We start from the raw sequence: 14,184 nt of genomic DNA, 5'->3' as shown, positions 1-14,184 counted from the left end.
AAGAGCAGCCAATCGGGTGGCGCGGCTGGGGGACGGACGGTGGGCGGTGGGGGCCAAGAGGCGGCAGCGTGCGGGGAACCGGAATGGCTGACGGGGGGAGTAGCGCTGGGACAGGGACTCCGGTAAACGGCTCTGCCCCATGGCCCCGTGCGGGGCAGCGCCTCCGGCCCCGGTTATCCCCATGAGCCGGCGCTGGGAGCCCGCGGGGCGCTCGCAGCCAAGGCAGGAAAGCCCCAAACAATGGGGCCGGCCTCGGCGCCAGCCCCCGCCGCGCTCCCCGCGGGGACCTCCCGGTTCTTGTGAGCTCCGGAACCCCCCTGGAGCGCTCCCTCCCACCAGGGGCCATGTCCGGCCTTGCCCCCCCAGCTCCCATCCCCTTCCATCGCCCTGCGGCACAAACGCGAGGGGCAGGGGCTCCATGGACACAGGCGCTGATGGAGGAGGAGGAGGCGGCTTTGGCCGCTGCTCCGTGCCAGCCCCGCTGACCTTGGAAGCCCGGACTCGAGGGCCAATAATCCCCTTCACCTCCCAGCCCCGTTTCCTAAGGCCACAAAGCACATGCATGGGCCACGTGCAGTTCCCAGCTCAATCCCCGATCCCATTGACACGGCTGCAGGAAGGGGCGAGCTTTGATCATTTCCCCTCCCAAGGAGCCTCAAAGAGCCCCAGGAGGGGGTGGTTTCCAGGTGTCCATCCCTATGGAACACCCTTAGGTGCCCCACGGCTGGAATGTGGTGGCTGGAGCTCGCACATCCCAACTCCGGCTTTGGATAGCCCATCAGTGCTGCCCAAGCAGGTCTGTGGAGGAGCAGGAGGGAAAACACCTTCCCTATGGAGTGCTCAGGGTTAGGAGGTGGGCTCAGCAGAGCCCACAGCCCCAGGGCAAAGGCCCAACACTGCCAGGAAGGGCAAGAGATGCTCCTCCAGGCAGCCCTATGGGGTTGGGGAGGCAGGGAAGGGACCCCAATCCCTAGGAATACTTTATTAAATAGTTCCAAAAAAACAGAAGCAGAAAGAGCCAGAACTGCCCCCTCCCTCCCAGCAGGTTAAAAACCACTCACACCCTGCAGGGCTCCATGTCCTGGCCATTCCCAAGGCTCCCATCATTCCCACCGCACTCTGGCACCACAGGAAGAGGCACCAGGAGGGTCCCTCCAGGATCCAGCCATACTCCAACCCCTCAAAGGCTGCACAAAGCCACCACTCACCAGCCCCACAGCCCCCCCCCCCAAACCCTTCCTCCTACATGGGGCTGAAGAGCCCAATGTGCCCCAAGCAGCAGGCAGGCAACAGCAGGTTTTGCCATCACACCCCAAGCCAGTCCTGTGGCTTCAGGAAGGCCCCGAGGCCACTTCCCCCTCCCCATCCACCCCCTAACCCAGCACGTTTATAAAATAGGGTTTGTTCCTTGTTTTTTCTACCAAGCCAGCACTGGGAGCTCCTTGGCCGCAGCAGAACAGTCTCCCTGCGAGGTAGAGAGTCAATTCCAGGGCTGACAGAGCCTAAATTCAAACCCGTTTGTCCTAAGTTGAGGTAAAACGCAGTAGTTTATAGGAAGGGTTGCAATGCCAGAGGGCCATCAAGATTCCTCATTGCCAGAGTCATCCTCATCCCCATAACAGCTCTCCGCCTCTTCCTCCATCTCATCATCCTCGTAATAGTCATCGTAGAAGAGGTCGGAGCCCTCATCAGGGGCTGGAGTCTTGGTCTTCACGCAGTACTCTGCCAGCGTGGTGGGGACCTTCACACCATCCCGCTCAGCATCCACCTTTGTGCCCAAGACTTGCTTCCTGGAGGTGAGAAGGAAGAGGTAAGGATGGAGCCCCACACACGGTCCATGTGTGGCACCGTATCAAGGATACCCAGCATGCAGCACCCTGTGTGCCAGGCCCATGCTGGCAAAGCCATGCTGGCACCATGGCTGCTCTGAGCCCAGATCATCAGCTCTGGAGCCAAAAAGGAGCAGGACTTATGCTGAGAGCAAAGCTGAGCACAGAACCCACCAAGTTCCTCTTTAAAAGCCCCACTCTGAGCCAGAATCCTTCCCTCCTACCAGTGTGCAGATGGGACTCAAGAAGGCAGGTCAGAATCGCAGCATCAAAGGATGGTCTGGGTTGGAAGGGAGCTTCAAGCTCCTCCAGCTCCAACCCCTGCCACGGGCAGGGACCCCTTCCACTGGAGCAGCTTGCTCCAAGCCCCTGTGTCCAACCTGGCCTTGAGCACTGCCAGGGATGGGGCAGCCACAGCTTCTCTGGGCACCCTGTGCCAGCGCCTCAGCACCCTCACAGGGAAGAGCTTCTGCCTAAGAGCTCAGCTCAGTCTCCCCTCAGGCAGGTTCAAGCCATTCCCCTTGCCCTGTCCCTACAGGCCCTTGTCCCAAGCCCCTCTCCAGGTTTCCTGCAGCCCCTTTAGGCACTGGAGCTGCTCTAAGGTCTCCCCAGAGCCTTCCCCAGGCTCTGCCCTCAGGATCCCGTGTCCTGCTCAAGTGTCTCCTGATGCCACAACACTGCCAGGCCTCGCTCAGCCCATCACACACCTGATGATGTCCGTGTACTCCCGGTCCTTCCCTTTGCTCTCCTTCCACTTGCGGTACATCACGGAGGCGTCCACGTTGGCTGGAGAGAAGGTGTTGGGCTCATTCAGCAGCGAGATCACGCTCAGCAGAATGGTCCTGGCCATCGATAAACAGGAGCAGGTAAGAGCCAAGGCAGCAATTCCAATAGCCTCCAATCCCCATGGAGCAGGGCAGAGCATCCCAGGGAAGCCAAGCCCAGGCTGCCAGGCTCAAGCTCTCACTGTTCTTCACATCACACCCCACAAGTGCCTTTGATGACCCCAATGCACCTCCTGCAGGCTCTGGGAGCAGAAGCAGCCCCCATGGCCCCACATTCCCAGCCCTGGGATGAGGCTCAGCCTCTACCTCACGTTCTGTGTGGGGTTCCACCGCTCCGACGGCAGCTCCCCGCTCTGTGGGTCGTCCACGGGCGGGTGCAGGATGGAGATGCAGACATCACCAGTCTGAAAGCACAATGGAACAGGATCAGAGAATGGTTTGGGTTGGAAGGGACCTTAAAGCTCATCCAGCTCCAACCCCTGCCATGGGTAGGGACCCCTTCCACTGGAGCAGCTTGCTCCAAGCCCCTGTGTCCAACCTGGCCTTGAGCACTGCCAGGGATGGGGCAGCACAAGAGGTGTTCCCACTACCTCAAGCTTTGCCTAAGCCCCCCACAGCCCCAGTGAGGCCCCAGGGCCACGCACTCCCTGTCCTCACAGCCTTCAAGCCTGGCTGACCTGGAAGCAGGACAAGAGAGCGGCTGGCGTCAGCTCATTAACTGCCTTTCCAGTGCCAAAGGCACTGAGTTCCAATGCCAAAGGGTGGTGTTGTCATCCACAATAACATGGGCATGTGCCCCCCCTACCTTACACCCATCTAACACTGTCCCAGGGACCTTACCTCATAGATATTGGGGTGCCACATTTTGGTTAAGAACCTGAAGGCGGGAGGAGAATAGGGGTAGTCGATGGGAAACCGGAGGCGAGCCTGCAAGGAAACAATAAGGAAAAGTGAGGAGGGAGGGAAGGAAACCACAGAGAAAGGAACCTGTGCCAAGTCCCGCTGCGCTCCTGCAGGATCAGCGATCCCCATCCTGCTGTTAGGGAATGGGTTGGGTTGAAGGGACCTTAAAGCTCCTCCAGCTCCAATTGGAGGGACCCCTTCCACTGGAGCAGCTTGCTCCAAGCCCCTGTGTCCAACCTGGCCTTGAGCACTGCCAGGGATGGGGCAGCCACAGCTTCCCTGGGCTGTTTCCCCCCGCTATGGAGCTCCTAGGGAAGGAAGCATCAGGTGCTCAGCGCTCTGCCAGCACCCTGAGGCTCTAAAAATAGCCTGAAAGAAGAGAGAGGCCGAGTGCAGGCCGGGCACAGCACGTAGCTCAGGTGCTATAAATAACAGTGCATGAAGATCATGCTGCAGAGCGCGGCTCCAGCACCCGCAGACACAACCTGAGGTGGCCAAGAGACACCAAACAACGTCCCCAGGCATCAGGAGCAACCGCTCCCCATGTCCTGCACAAGCCATGGGGGCTCTTTTGGGTGCTTCTGGAAGGCAATGTTGAGATTCAGGAGCCAGGGATAAAGAGGGAAGGTTTAAAGCACCAAAGAACTCCTTGAGCATCTCCTTGTGTACAGGAAGATGCACATGTTGGAGCGGGGAAGCAACAGTTGGAAGCAGCCTGGCTCTGCACAGCAGTGGGTGATGGTGGCATGGGATTGTTCTTTCCCCATGGGCCCGTTTGGGATAGGAACTGTGAAAGAGGCTTTGGATGCTTCTGGAATCACGGCCTCAACAATAGGCGATGCTGCCAAAAGCTGGTTGGCAGCCAACAGCCATGAAAAGATCAGTGTAGAGGACAGAGAATCTGCCCTCCTCCTCCTCACTGCCCTGAATGAGGAATCCATCCCGGATCCCGCTTCCAGCCCTGGCACAAATTGATCACATCCAGAAGCAGCCCCTGATGGCAGCTCTGTCCCTGATCCATGGCACACGCCAAGGGGTGCATGGGAGGAGAAGCACAGCATCGGTGTGTGTTGAGCTCAGGGCACAGCACCCACAGCACCACTGAACTCCTTAGCATCATCCCCCCTTTGTTGGGTTGAGGGTGCAGAACAAAACCAGCCCGAGGTAAAGCGACCCCATGGGGGCTTGGGAAGAGCCCCCCTATGAGTTGCTATACACAACAGGGCGACGTTCCCAGTGGTTGGAAGAGGACTCAGCCTCTTTGCTCTCCCCTGAAGCAGGAAGCTCCATCCAGTGCCACCCAACAGCACCAGGTTGGGAAGGTCTCGGGCACTAAATGGAGGTGCTGGAAGGGCGAGAGCTCAAAGGGCCGGGTGCCAAAAGAGGGGTGGGAAACGGCTCGGTTCCATCAGGAAAGGGCTAAAACCTGGTTCTGAAGGGAAAAACAAAGCAGGCGGCTCCCGAGGCAGAGCTGACCCCATCCGGGGCTGACTCAGCCCTGCCAGCAACAGGATGGAGCCACAGGAGCTGGTAGCGGAGGAGGGAGGATGAGAAAGAGGAAGAAAACAGCTGCGCAGGTTGCACAACCCCTGGGATGAGCACATCCACATCCTGCCCCCCCCCCCCAATTGAACCCCAAACTGAGCCACGGCACCCGCTCCCCACATCTGGGCCATCCCATATGGGCCCGCTCAGGGAGTGGGGGGAACGGGGACCTTATCCTTAGGCTGCTCCCTTTACTTTGGTGGGGATGCCCCGATCCCCTCCAATGGCCCAGAGCTCAACACCAAGCCAAGGAGGGGACAGGAGCCCCCGGAGGAACCCCACCTCACAATGGGGGTATCCCTGCCTACTTGGGCAGCACCACAAGGGCCGCCTCCTTCACCCCAGCTCCTAAGGCCCTGCTGACCCCAAGGGGCGCAGCCGCAGACCCCCATTGCCTGCCCCTCATCACCCCCTCGAGCCCAGGAGGGCTCTGTCACCCCCCCCCCCCAAGCCTCTTTCACCCCACAGCCCCCATTCCCCCGTGGTCTCTCTGCCTCCCAAACCCCTTCCTAACCTGTGCTTCCCCCCCCCCGGGCATCTCTCGCTACCCCAGCTCTGCTTCTGCCCCTCTAAACCCCATCTCCCACAGCACAACTCGGCCCCACACGTCCCCGTCCTCCCCTTACGCCACCAGAGCTTCACCTCTTTGAGACCCCGGTTCCCTCCGGAGCCCCTCACCTTGAAGTATCCGCCCTCGTAGTAGGTGTTTGGGGGGCCGAAGATGGCCACCTCCCAGTTGTAGAGATCTCCCTCGTCAACCAGGTTGACCCGGAACCCTTCCACGGGCTCCTCCTGCAGCCCTTTCAGCTCCAGCAGCAGCGCCTTCTGAGAGCTGGGCACGAGAGGCCGAGCCATGCCGAGAAACCGGGGTAGGCCGCGAGCGAAGCCGGGAGCTGCCGTAGGCGCAACAGCCGCTGCAGGGACGCAGAGAGGCGGCGGCGGATCCGGCTGCGCCGCGGCCGCTCCGAGCGCGGGGCACGGCGGGAGCTGTAGTCCTCCCGCAAGGGGCGGGGCCGCCGATAACCAATCACAGCGCGCTGGAGGACAAACGGGCGTGGAATGGAATAGTCTCCACGCCCTTAGCGAAGTGAGCCAATCACAGCGTGTTGAAGAGCGACGGGGCGTGGCATAGAATAGTCTCCACGCCCTTAGCTAAGTGAGCCAATCACACCGTGCTGGAGGGCAACGGGGCGTGGCATATAATAGTCTCCACCCCCTTAGCGAAGTGAGCCAATCACACCGTGCTGGAGAACAACGGGGCGTGGCAGGGAGCTGGCTCCACCTCCCGGGCGATGTGCGCCAATCACAGCGCGCCGCTGGGTAGAGGGGCGGGGTTAGGACCCTTGGCTGCGCGGCCGCTTCTCGGTCTACGAGCCCCGGGGTGGCGGCCTCCTGCAGCAGCAGAACCGGCGTTCCCCGCACTCCCATGGACCCCCCCAGCACCGCCGGTTCCCCCCTCCCGTCCTATTCCACCCTGGCACCTGCAGCCTCACCCGGACCAGCTCCACCGAGTGCCTGTGGGGATGGAAACGCTCAGCACAACGGGCACCCCCGAAGCTCCTCTGGGGTATTCCCATAGTAGCTACAAAGGCTTCTTGCTCCCATGCCATCAGCCGGGCGAGCTGTGATTGAGATTTCGGCATCAGTCACTGGAAACGGAGCCTTCCACTGGGATGTGGTGCTCGGTGCAGAGAAACTGGCCACTTAAACCCCCCCCACCAATCGAAAGCTTTAATGTCTTAGAGTAAACCAAGAATTGCATGGTATAAATAACACAGACAAGTTCAAATAAATAACCCGCGGTCCCACACGCACCTCTGATCAAAAGCAATCTGTGACCTGAGGGCAGGGGATGGACTTGGCCTGACCCACGTCCCACATCAGCAGCATCACCATCACAGCACTCAAGTATGAGCTTTGATCTTCCCAACACAGCTCCAACACTGTCTCATTGCCTCACTGCCAGCAAAGCTCCCTCCAGCTCAGGGCTGAGCTTCGCCCCTTCCATGCTGTGCATTTAAACCTCTTTCCTCACTAAAATAATGCCTGATTTCACACTTTGGGTCCTGTGAACCCTCTGAGGGGTCTGTGAGGTTGAGAAGCGTCACCCCCTTCACTGCTGGGTGTGAAACAAACCCAAAAGGTCCCCACTGAAACTGCAAAGGGGTGAGGACGAGCCCATGGTGTGTGCCAAGGTGCAGCCCCAATTGTGGCTACTGTGCCCTGCGGCTCACAGGCTCCTCGTGAGCCCCCACTTAACACCTAGAGAGATCTACAAATGAAGCTGGATTGGAAATGCCATCGGCCAGGAGAGGCACAGCGGATCGGGATGCATCCGGCACTGGAGGTGGCCAGGTGCCCATTGCACTCAGAACAAGGATGGGAGCATGGAAAGTGGGAATCTCCCATCCATGCTCGCTGTCCAGCCCAGCACCGGGGTCCGGAGCACTCAGCGGCTGTTACTCAACAGGCTTCACTTTAGCAACAAACAAGGCGGTGGCTTTCTTCAGGAACTCCTCCCTGCTCATGGAGCCACTGAGCTTCCTCTCCTGCAGCGCCCGCTCCATGGCCAGGGCCAACCCATCCGGTCCCAACCGGGAACCAGCCTCTAGGTACCGTCTGGGCTGCACAAAGTGCCCGGAGCCCAGCGCCTCCTCCAGCGCCCGCAGCACCGCCTGGCACAGCCGGGCATCGGCAGCCCCGGAGCCACCATCCAGGACAGCGAAGAGCGCATCCGCCTTGGCCGCGAACTCCAGGAGCACGAAGCAGGTGAGGACCCCATAGCGGAACACATCGAAGGGGACGGCCTCATGGTCGCGGCACCGCACTCGCCGCAGCAGCGCCGTGGCCACCTCGGCCGGTGCCTCCCCGTGCTGGCAGATGCTCCGCAGCAGCTCGCTGTAAAGCCGCCCGTCCACGCCTGCCGCCCGCCGCCGCTCACCGCCTCCCAGCACCTCGTAGGCCGCGCCGGTGTTGCTGTCGAAGGCCGTCCTGTCGCGACATAACGATAGGGGGGGGCTGAGTTAATAACCGAACGTTAAAGCTATGTTATTCTTTGGATTATCTTCAATCTCTTTATTTAAGTATCTGTATAGAAGTGCAGCTGGTGTTTAATGTAAACTTGTATAAGAAAAGAAAGAGCATCAGATAAGGGGAACTGGTGGTCAAAGTTTGCACTTGCAACACCATACATCTGGTTAAGACCCAGCTGGGACTGGAATTGCGGTTTGAGCCAAAGCTGGGGACTAGTTGATGCATGGATTGACTCCATGACTCGTTAGAGCTGGAAAGTAGGGATGCTTTATTCAGCTGAGGTGCATGGGGGTTGCTCTCCCAAAAGCATGCCACTCAGTTCGTTTATATTCCATATAATGATTACCTAAACATGAGATTGCTTCACACCTAATACATATGCAAAACCTATTCCCATCTAGTATTACAATTAGTTTTCCGGCATTCGTCCCATTGGTGCGCCTGCGCAGTGCCTCCTGGTGGTGGTCGTTAGGGGGTCGTGAGGATGAAGGCCTGGAGTTCTTCTTCATCACTGCGAGTAACCTCTTGCTTTCACTCAGACTCAATAGGGTTCCGGCTCCTAATCAAACCTCAGGTTCGGTACAAGCCGGTTTTATGTATCTTAAAGCAGAAACTTGTCAAGTTTGCAAATGTGTTCCTCTGGCTGTCTTTTGTTCCTTATCTTTCTATGGATACTATTTGAACAAGAATGTCTTAAATGTTAAGTTATGAATCTGATCTATCACAATTCTGCCTAGCAGCTCTAACTCCTACAGTTCTGCTTCACCGTTCCAGCCACTTTGACTCCTACGGTTCTGCTTCACCAAGCACAGCGACTGCTTAAGCAAGCAGGCACAATGTTAACCCTTTATTTCCCGGTATCATGCGTGCAAGACGGAGGTGGGAAGTTCAAGAGTGAGGAAGACTCGTTTACTTCATCACCGCGGCCACCAGGAGGCACTGAGCAGGCGGGAAGGAAGCTTTAGCTCATTATAATATGAAGCGGGGAAAGGATATGAATATGCATAGGTGTGTTGTGTGACCTATTGCATATGTAACACCTTAGAGAATAAATGTAGAGGGAAAACGATGCTGGGGTGTGCATGCCTTTGGAGGAACTATCCCCCATGAGCCTCAGCTGAATAAAGCATACCTCCTTTAGGGCTTTAACGGGTTGTGGTGTCAATCCGCGTATCAATAACACACACACACATACAGAGACACGCGGCATCACGCCCCGCCCCCCCCGAACTACAACTCCCAGCGTGCCCCGCGCGCCCGCCTCACCTATGGGAGTGGTGAGCCAGGCTGACGTACCACAGCGCCTGCGCCAGGCGCTGCGGCGGCCCCGCGGGCTCGGGGCTGGCCAGCACCAGGCGCTCGAAGTAGTCGGCCAGGAAGGAGACGGGCTCCTCCGGCCGCGCCTCCAGCACCTTCAGCAGCGCCTCCCGCACCATGGCGGTGACGCCGGCCCGCAGCAGGAACTCCGCCTCGCTGCCCACCGCCTGCCCGCCGCTCGGGGCCGTGCCCGGCCGCCGCTTCTCGTACGCCGCCATCTTGGTTGCGGGCAGCGAAGGCCGGTTCCGCCCCGAGAGGGAGCGTCCTGCGCCGCCATCTTGCTTACTGGCAGCCAATCGGAGGGCTGGGAAGGCAGGCGAGCGAGCCACCATTGGGAGAGGCGGATGGGTGCCATCTTGGGTGTGGGCAAAGAAGCCGCTCCCCCGGCAGCCATGGCTCCGCCCGCCCTTAGCAACCGGGCGCGCTGCGGACGCTGGTTCCGGGTGCACACAAGAACCCTTTATTACAGCACCCCTCACCGGGGCTGCTCCTGACCCTCCTGTCGCGATAGGCGGTCTCTGTCGCCCTCCTCCCACCCTCGTGTGTGCCCCCAAGAGCTGAACCCACCCCCAGCGTGATGCAGCCCCGGAGCATCACTGCGGACGTCTCCATCCTTCCTCTCCTCCCGTGGTGCCGTCGGGGGTCTCCTCTCCCTCCGAGCGGAGCTTCCCGGCAGCGGTGATCAGGGATGGAGCCTTCGGGAGCAGCTCGGAGGGTCCCGGCAGCAGCATCCCGCATCCCGCATCCCACATCCCGCATCCCACCAGCTCCGCGGCCACCGCTGCGAGGGGGGGAGCCGGGTGACAGCAGGGACGGGTCCGGCTGCGGGTGTCTGCAGGGCTCCTGCTCCTCTAAGGCAGCTCGTACTGAGAGTGGAATCGCTTCCACAGGCGATGAGCCCCAGCACCGGCCACGATCAGTCCCAACAGCGACACCGTTGTCCCCGCAGCCACGGCAGGGCCCGTGCTGGACGCGTCTGTGAAGACACCAAAAGGGGCTCTAGGTGCCAACAGACCCGAACGCGGCACTTAACACAAGGCGCTGCAGCCCAGATGGGCTTGATGGGGCGCGCAGGAGGTGCCTGCACATCAACCACATACCGTCCAGCACCGCGAGGTGCAGACTGGCCGCATGGGAGCGGTGTCCGAGCAGGACGCACTGGTAATGGCCCTGGTGCCGGGGCTCGGCACGGTCCAGCCGCAGCGTGGAGCTGCTGCCCTGCGCCTCCTGCCGGTACTGCGAGAGAGCCACCGGGGTCCGCAGCCAGCGCACGGTGGCGTTGCCGGGACACCGAGCCCGGCACTCGATGCGCAGCTCCCTGCCCCTCGTCCCGTTGGGAGGCAGCGACCAGAGCCGCAGGCTGCAGGCGGGCACCGTGCCCGTGGCTGGATCCAGCCGCTGCATCTCGGCCGTGCCGGGGCCGGGGGTGACCGGATGCTCCCTGCCTGTGGTGGTGGCTCCGGGAGGAGGATGCTCGGTGGCAGCATCGGGCTCCTGCGATGTGTGCGTGGGGATGCTCGGCTCTGTGGTGGCCGCGGCTGTGTTGGGGCTCCGAGTCAGAGCTGGTGCTGGCCAAGGGGTCCCCGTGGCCACCAGCGTAGCTGTGAACAGAGCAGGACATGGGCCTCGCTGCAGCTCCGAGCTGGGACACATCATCCCCACCACCCGCCAGCTCCATCCTCCTCCACCGCATAGATACAGCCCCGGGCTGGGAGAGGATGGGGTATCTGCAGAGCAAGGCAGGAATAGGGACTGCTCCTGTTCCAGCCAAGCAGCACAGGGTGATGGGAGTGACAAGGCAGCCCCTGGACCCGGGTCCCCATTACTCACCCCCGGTGCTCACCACCACCGATGCCACCCGGGTGAAGGTCTCCTGCCCGACGCTCAGCATCAGCTCGCACCTGAACTCCGTCCCTTCCTCCACCTCCTTCCCATCCACCGCCAGCGTGGCCACGATGTCAAACAGCTCCTCCTCGGTCTCGCTGACATCGAGATCTGCTGCCGGCAGCGCCTGGTCCCCTCGGTACCAGGTGAGGAGCAGCCCCGTGTGCGGGTACACGCCATGGGCTGAGCAGCGCAGGCTGAGGGGCTGCCCCGGCACCGGGGCTTGGGGGGCTGCCTCCAGCTGCAGCCCCTCCGGCAGTGCTGGGAATGCAATTCCAGGGTCAAGCCATGACTTGTGGCACCGCAGGCTCCAGGATGTGGGTGATGGATGGGCTGGGGAACGCTCACCATAGACCCTCAGGGTGACGGTGCGCTGGTAGTACTGCCCATGGCAAGCTCCCTGGCAGATCTTGGTGCCCCCCATGGCAACCACGGCGCTGGTGATGTGCAGGATGCTGTGGGTGGGAAAGGAGGTGACGCTCCCCAGGTTGGTGTCCAGCCCCTTCCACTGCACCGTGCCCTCGGCGCAGGCATGGAGGGAGCAGTTGAGCCGCACCGAGCCCCCGTACGGCACCAGCGGCTCCTGTGGTGTCACCATCAGCCTGCCCACGGCTTGCCCTGGGCCAGGGAAGAGGGAAAACACCGGGTTAGGGATGGGGATGATGTGACAAGGCCAGCGGGATCTCGGTTCCTTGGCTTGCTGAGATATCGATGGTCACACTCAGGTGCTGCATAAGCTCCATCCCCATCACTACGGGGATCAGTGCTGAGGTGACAGCGCTGCTCCCCCTGCCTTCACCATTGGGATTTGCCAATCCCAAACGCCCCTTTCCCTGAGTTCTCATCCCTCACCAGCTCTGCTGCTGCTCTGGCACCTCAGTGATGGGGAGACCCCATCACGGCACCATGTGGCAGAGCACAGAGCCACGGACAAGGGGGGGGTTAAGGGATCAGGATGCTCCTGGTCCTCCAGCACTCACCTCTGCAGCCCCACAGCAAGCCGAGGAGGAGGAGGAGCAGAGCCGGCTCCATCGCCCGCAGCAAGGGCTGCTTTTCCTTCCTTCCCTCCCTCCTTCCAGGGAGGGAATGCTCCTGCTTGGGGCTGTCTCCTTCTGGCTGCCAGCTCTGTCCTCAGCCCTTCTTAAGCCTTAGGAACCGCCCCCCCCTGCCCCAGGACCTCCACAGCTTTCCAGCCCAAGGGGTATTTCCAGAGGGAGGGATCTGATTTCCTTCCAAGCCCAGCTCTTGCACAACACAAGGGCTGCAGCAGGGGGGACATCGCTCTATGAGAGGGGCCCACGTTCAGCATCACCAAGTGTGGCTGTCCCAGAGCACATCCCACTGGGACCCCCATGGGAACACGGCCTTGGGATGGGGCAGCCTGAGAGATAAACCCAAGGAGCCCCAAGATGTGGGGTTTGGGAAGGAGGTGATGGAGTGCAGGGATGGGTGGTCCTCAGAGGGTTGGTTTTATGGGATAGATGGACAACGTGCCCCCCCACATGATGATGTTGATCACCCCATGTTATGCAACCCCAAGGCCCTATTTCATCCTCTCCTCACTCCTACCCATCAAATGGGAAGAGATGGACGTGGTACGGCCCCATCCCATCCTGCCGGGAAGGTGCTGAAGGAGAGGACATTGACATTCCCAGCCCTGCGCCTCCCATCACAGAAGGTGGGAATTGGGCACAGGACCCATCCCTTTCCCATGCGGGAACTCTGGAGAGGCAGCTCCGGGCACTGGGCGCGTCGTGCATCCTTTTGGGAAGCCTGGGAGCAAGGGAAGTGCTCTGTCAACAGCTGCCATCGGAGCCGCACGCTCAGCTGAAGCCGGTGATTGATGGCTCAGGGGGTTTTGGTCCTTCCACCCTGTGTTACCAGAGCTTCCCGGAGTTCCCAAGGCTGCTCCTGTCCCTGTGTCACCTCCTCCTCCTCCTCTGCTCCCGTTGCCACCGGTGGGCGATGGGACAAGCACCAAGCACTGAGTTCCTTCAGCAAGAGCTTAAAGAGGGGAAACACCATCCTCAAGGACCATGCTCGCTGCTGGAGGAGCACCCCAAGCCCCTGGGTACCGCTCGCTATGGCCCTGCAGCATCCCAATCACTCACAGAGCAGCCTTGAAGCTTTCCTGGACCAGTCCCCAGGACATCAATAACCACTGGAGAGCCCAGCACCTCCTGATGCCCTTCCTCTGGCTTGGGGCTTGCAGAGCACTTGAGGATGTGTGCCTGGAGCCTATCCCAGCACAGAGGGACCATTAGGCTGCAGCCCCAGGGTGGAAAGAGCATCCTCAGGCACTGGGATGCTTTTCCACCCAACAGGAAACCTTTGAGGTCAGAGCAAAGGGGATGCTGGCTTTCAAGAAGCAGAAGGGGGAAGGTTTTTCCTGGAAGCCGATGGTGCTTCTTCCTGAGGGCAGGAGCAGGGGCAGAGCTCGCTCCAGAGGCACTCCTCAGGAAGCAGAACAGCTCAATGGGGAGAGATGAGACAAGCACAGGATGCCCCAGCCAAGCCTCTCAGGCTGGGGTGGAGCGCTGGGCTGTCATCACCAGCACTGCTAATGCCCCACACCAGAAATGACCTCTGGAATGAGGTAAAGTTTTTCCACACGGTGCAAAACTTGGGAATCTTCCCTTGGGAAGGCTGGTCCCAAAGCCAGGCTCTGCCCCTAGCCTGCAGCATCCCCATCATGGGGGTGCCCAGCACTACCCCCTGCTGCAATCCCTTCCCTTTTCCCTCCAGTGATGCAAAGTGGGATAAGCAGATGAAATAAATACAATAATGAGCTCAAATCCGGAGGAAATCAAGACAAAAGGGAACATCTTGTGGGATGGAGTTTGTGTTTCCAGCTCTTTATGGGATATGGGCTGTCAGACACAGCTCCC

At 60.3% G+C, this 14,184-nt stretch overlaps 3 protein-coding genes across 3 annotated transcripts; all 3 read right to left on the bottom strand.

Moving 5' to 3' along the window:
- Nucleotides 1-967: 967 nt before the first annotated feature.
- On the bottom strand, nt 968-6,083 carry CDC34 (cell division cycle 34, ubiqiutin conjugating enzyme). The gene is made up of 5 exons (XM_061356067.1): nt 5,741-6,083; nt 3,455-3,541; nt 2,921-3,018; nt 2,537-2,671; nt 968-1,790 (listed from the first exon to the last, which is right to left on the bottom strand). The coding sequence occupies exons 1-5, from the start codon at nt 5,915-5,917 to the stop codon at nt 1,580-1,582; spliced, it is 708 nt and encodes a 235-aa protein (XP_061212051.1). The 5' UTR covers nt 5,918-6,083; the 3' UTR covers nt 968-1,579.
- A 1,221-nt stretch (nt 6,084-7,304) lies between these two features.
- Nucleotides 7,305-9,630, bottom strand: TPGS1 (tubulin polyglutamylase complex subunit 1). Its single transcript, XM_061356131.1, has 2 exons — nt 9,362-9,630; nt 7,305-8,053 (listed from the first exon to the last, which is right to left on the bottom strand). Exons 1-2 carry the CDS (start codon nt 9,628-9,630, stop codon nt 7,522-7,524), a joined length of 801 nt encoding a protein of 266 aa, XP_061212115.1. The 3' UTR covers nt 7,305-7,521.
- A 403-nt stretch (nt 9,631-10,033) lies between these two features.
- Nucleotides 10,034-12,587, bottom strand: MADCAM1 (mucosal vascular addressin cell adhesion molecule 1). Its single transcript, XM_061355711.1, has 5 exons — nt 12,277-12,587; nt 11,645-11,914; nt 11,243-11,557; nt 10,513-11,013; nt 10,034-10,388 (listed from the first exon to the last, which is right to left on the bottom strand). The coding sequence occupies exons 1-5, from the start codon at nt 12,326-12,328 to the stop codon at nt 10,264-10,266; spliced, it is 1,263 nt and encodes a 420-aa protein (XP_061211695.1). The 5' UTR covers nt 12,329-12,587; the 3' UTR covers nt 10,034-10,263.
- Nucleotides 12,588-14,184: the final 1,597 nt, after the last annotated feature.

This window comes from Neopsephotus bourkii, unplaced genomic scaffold (assembly GCF_033783945.1).
Source record: "Neopsephotus bourkii isolate Nb327-2 ecotype Australia unplaced genomic scaffold, CSIRO-AGI_Nbou_v1 NB_838, whole genome shotgun sequence".
Taxonomy (NCBI): domain Eukaryota; kingdom Metazoa; phylum Chordata; class Aves; order Psittaciformes; family Psittacidae; genus Neopsephotus; species Neopsephotus bourkii.
The sequence above is the reverse complement of the archived record's forward strand: the minus strand, read 5'-3'. Positions and strand labels throughout refer to the sequence as shown.

Excerpts from the sequence above, each read along its gene's own strand:
- CDC34 (XM_061356067.1), bottom strand. The coding sequence starts at position 5,917 with ATGGCTCGGCCTCTCGTGCCCAGCTCTCAGAAGGCGCTGCTGCTGGAG. Across the intron at positions 3,542-5,740 it reads ACGAGGGCGGATACTTCAAG|GCTCGCCTCCGGTTTCCCAT; the intron begins GTGAGGGGCTCC and ends GTTTCCTTGCAG. Across the intron at positions 1,791-2,536 it reads GAGTACACGGACATCATCAG|GAAGCAAGTCTTGGGCACAA; the intron begins GTGTGTGATGGG and ends TCTCACCTCCAG.
- TPGS1 (XM_061356131.1), bottom strand. The coding sequence starts at position 9,630 with ATGGCGGCGTACGAGAAGCGGCGGCCGGGCACGGCCCCGAGCGGCGGG. Across the intron at positions 8,054-9,361 it reads CTGGCTCACCACTCCCATAG|GACGGCCTTCGACAGCAACA; the intron begins GTGAGGCGGGCG and ends ATGTCGCGACAG.
- MADCAM1 (XM_061355711.1), bottom strand. The coding sequence starts at position 12,328 with ATGGAGCCGGCTCTGCTCCTCCTCCTCCTCGGCTTGCTGTGGGGCTGC. Across the intron at positions 11,915-12,276 it reads CTTGCTGTGGGGCTGCAGAG|GGCAAGCCGTGGGCAGGCTG; the intron begins GTGAGTGCTGGA and ends TCCCTGGCCCAG. Across the intron at positions 11,014-11,242 it reads GGTGGTGGTGAGCACCGGGG|CTACGCTGGTGGCCACGGGG; the intron begins GTGAGTAATGGG and ends CTCTGTTCACAG.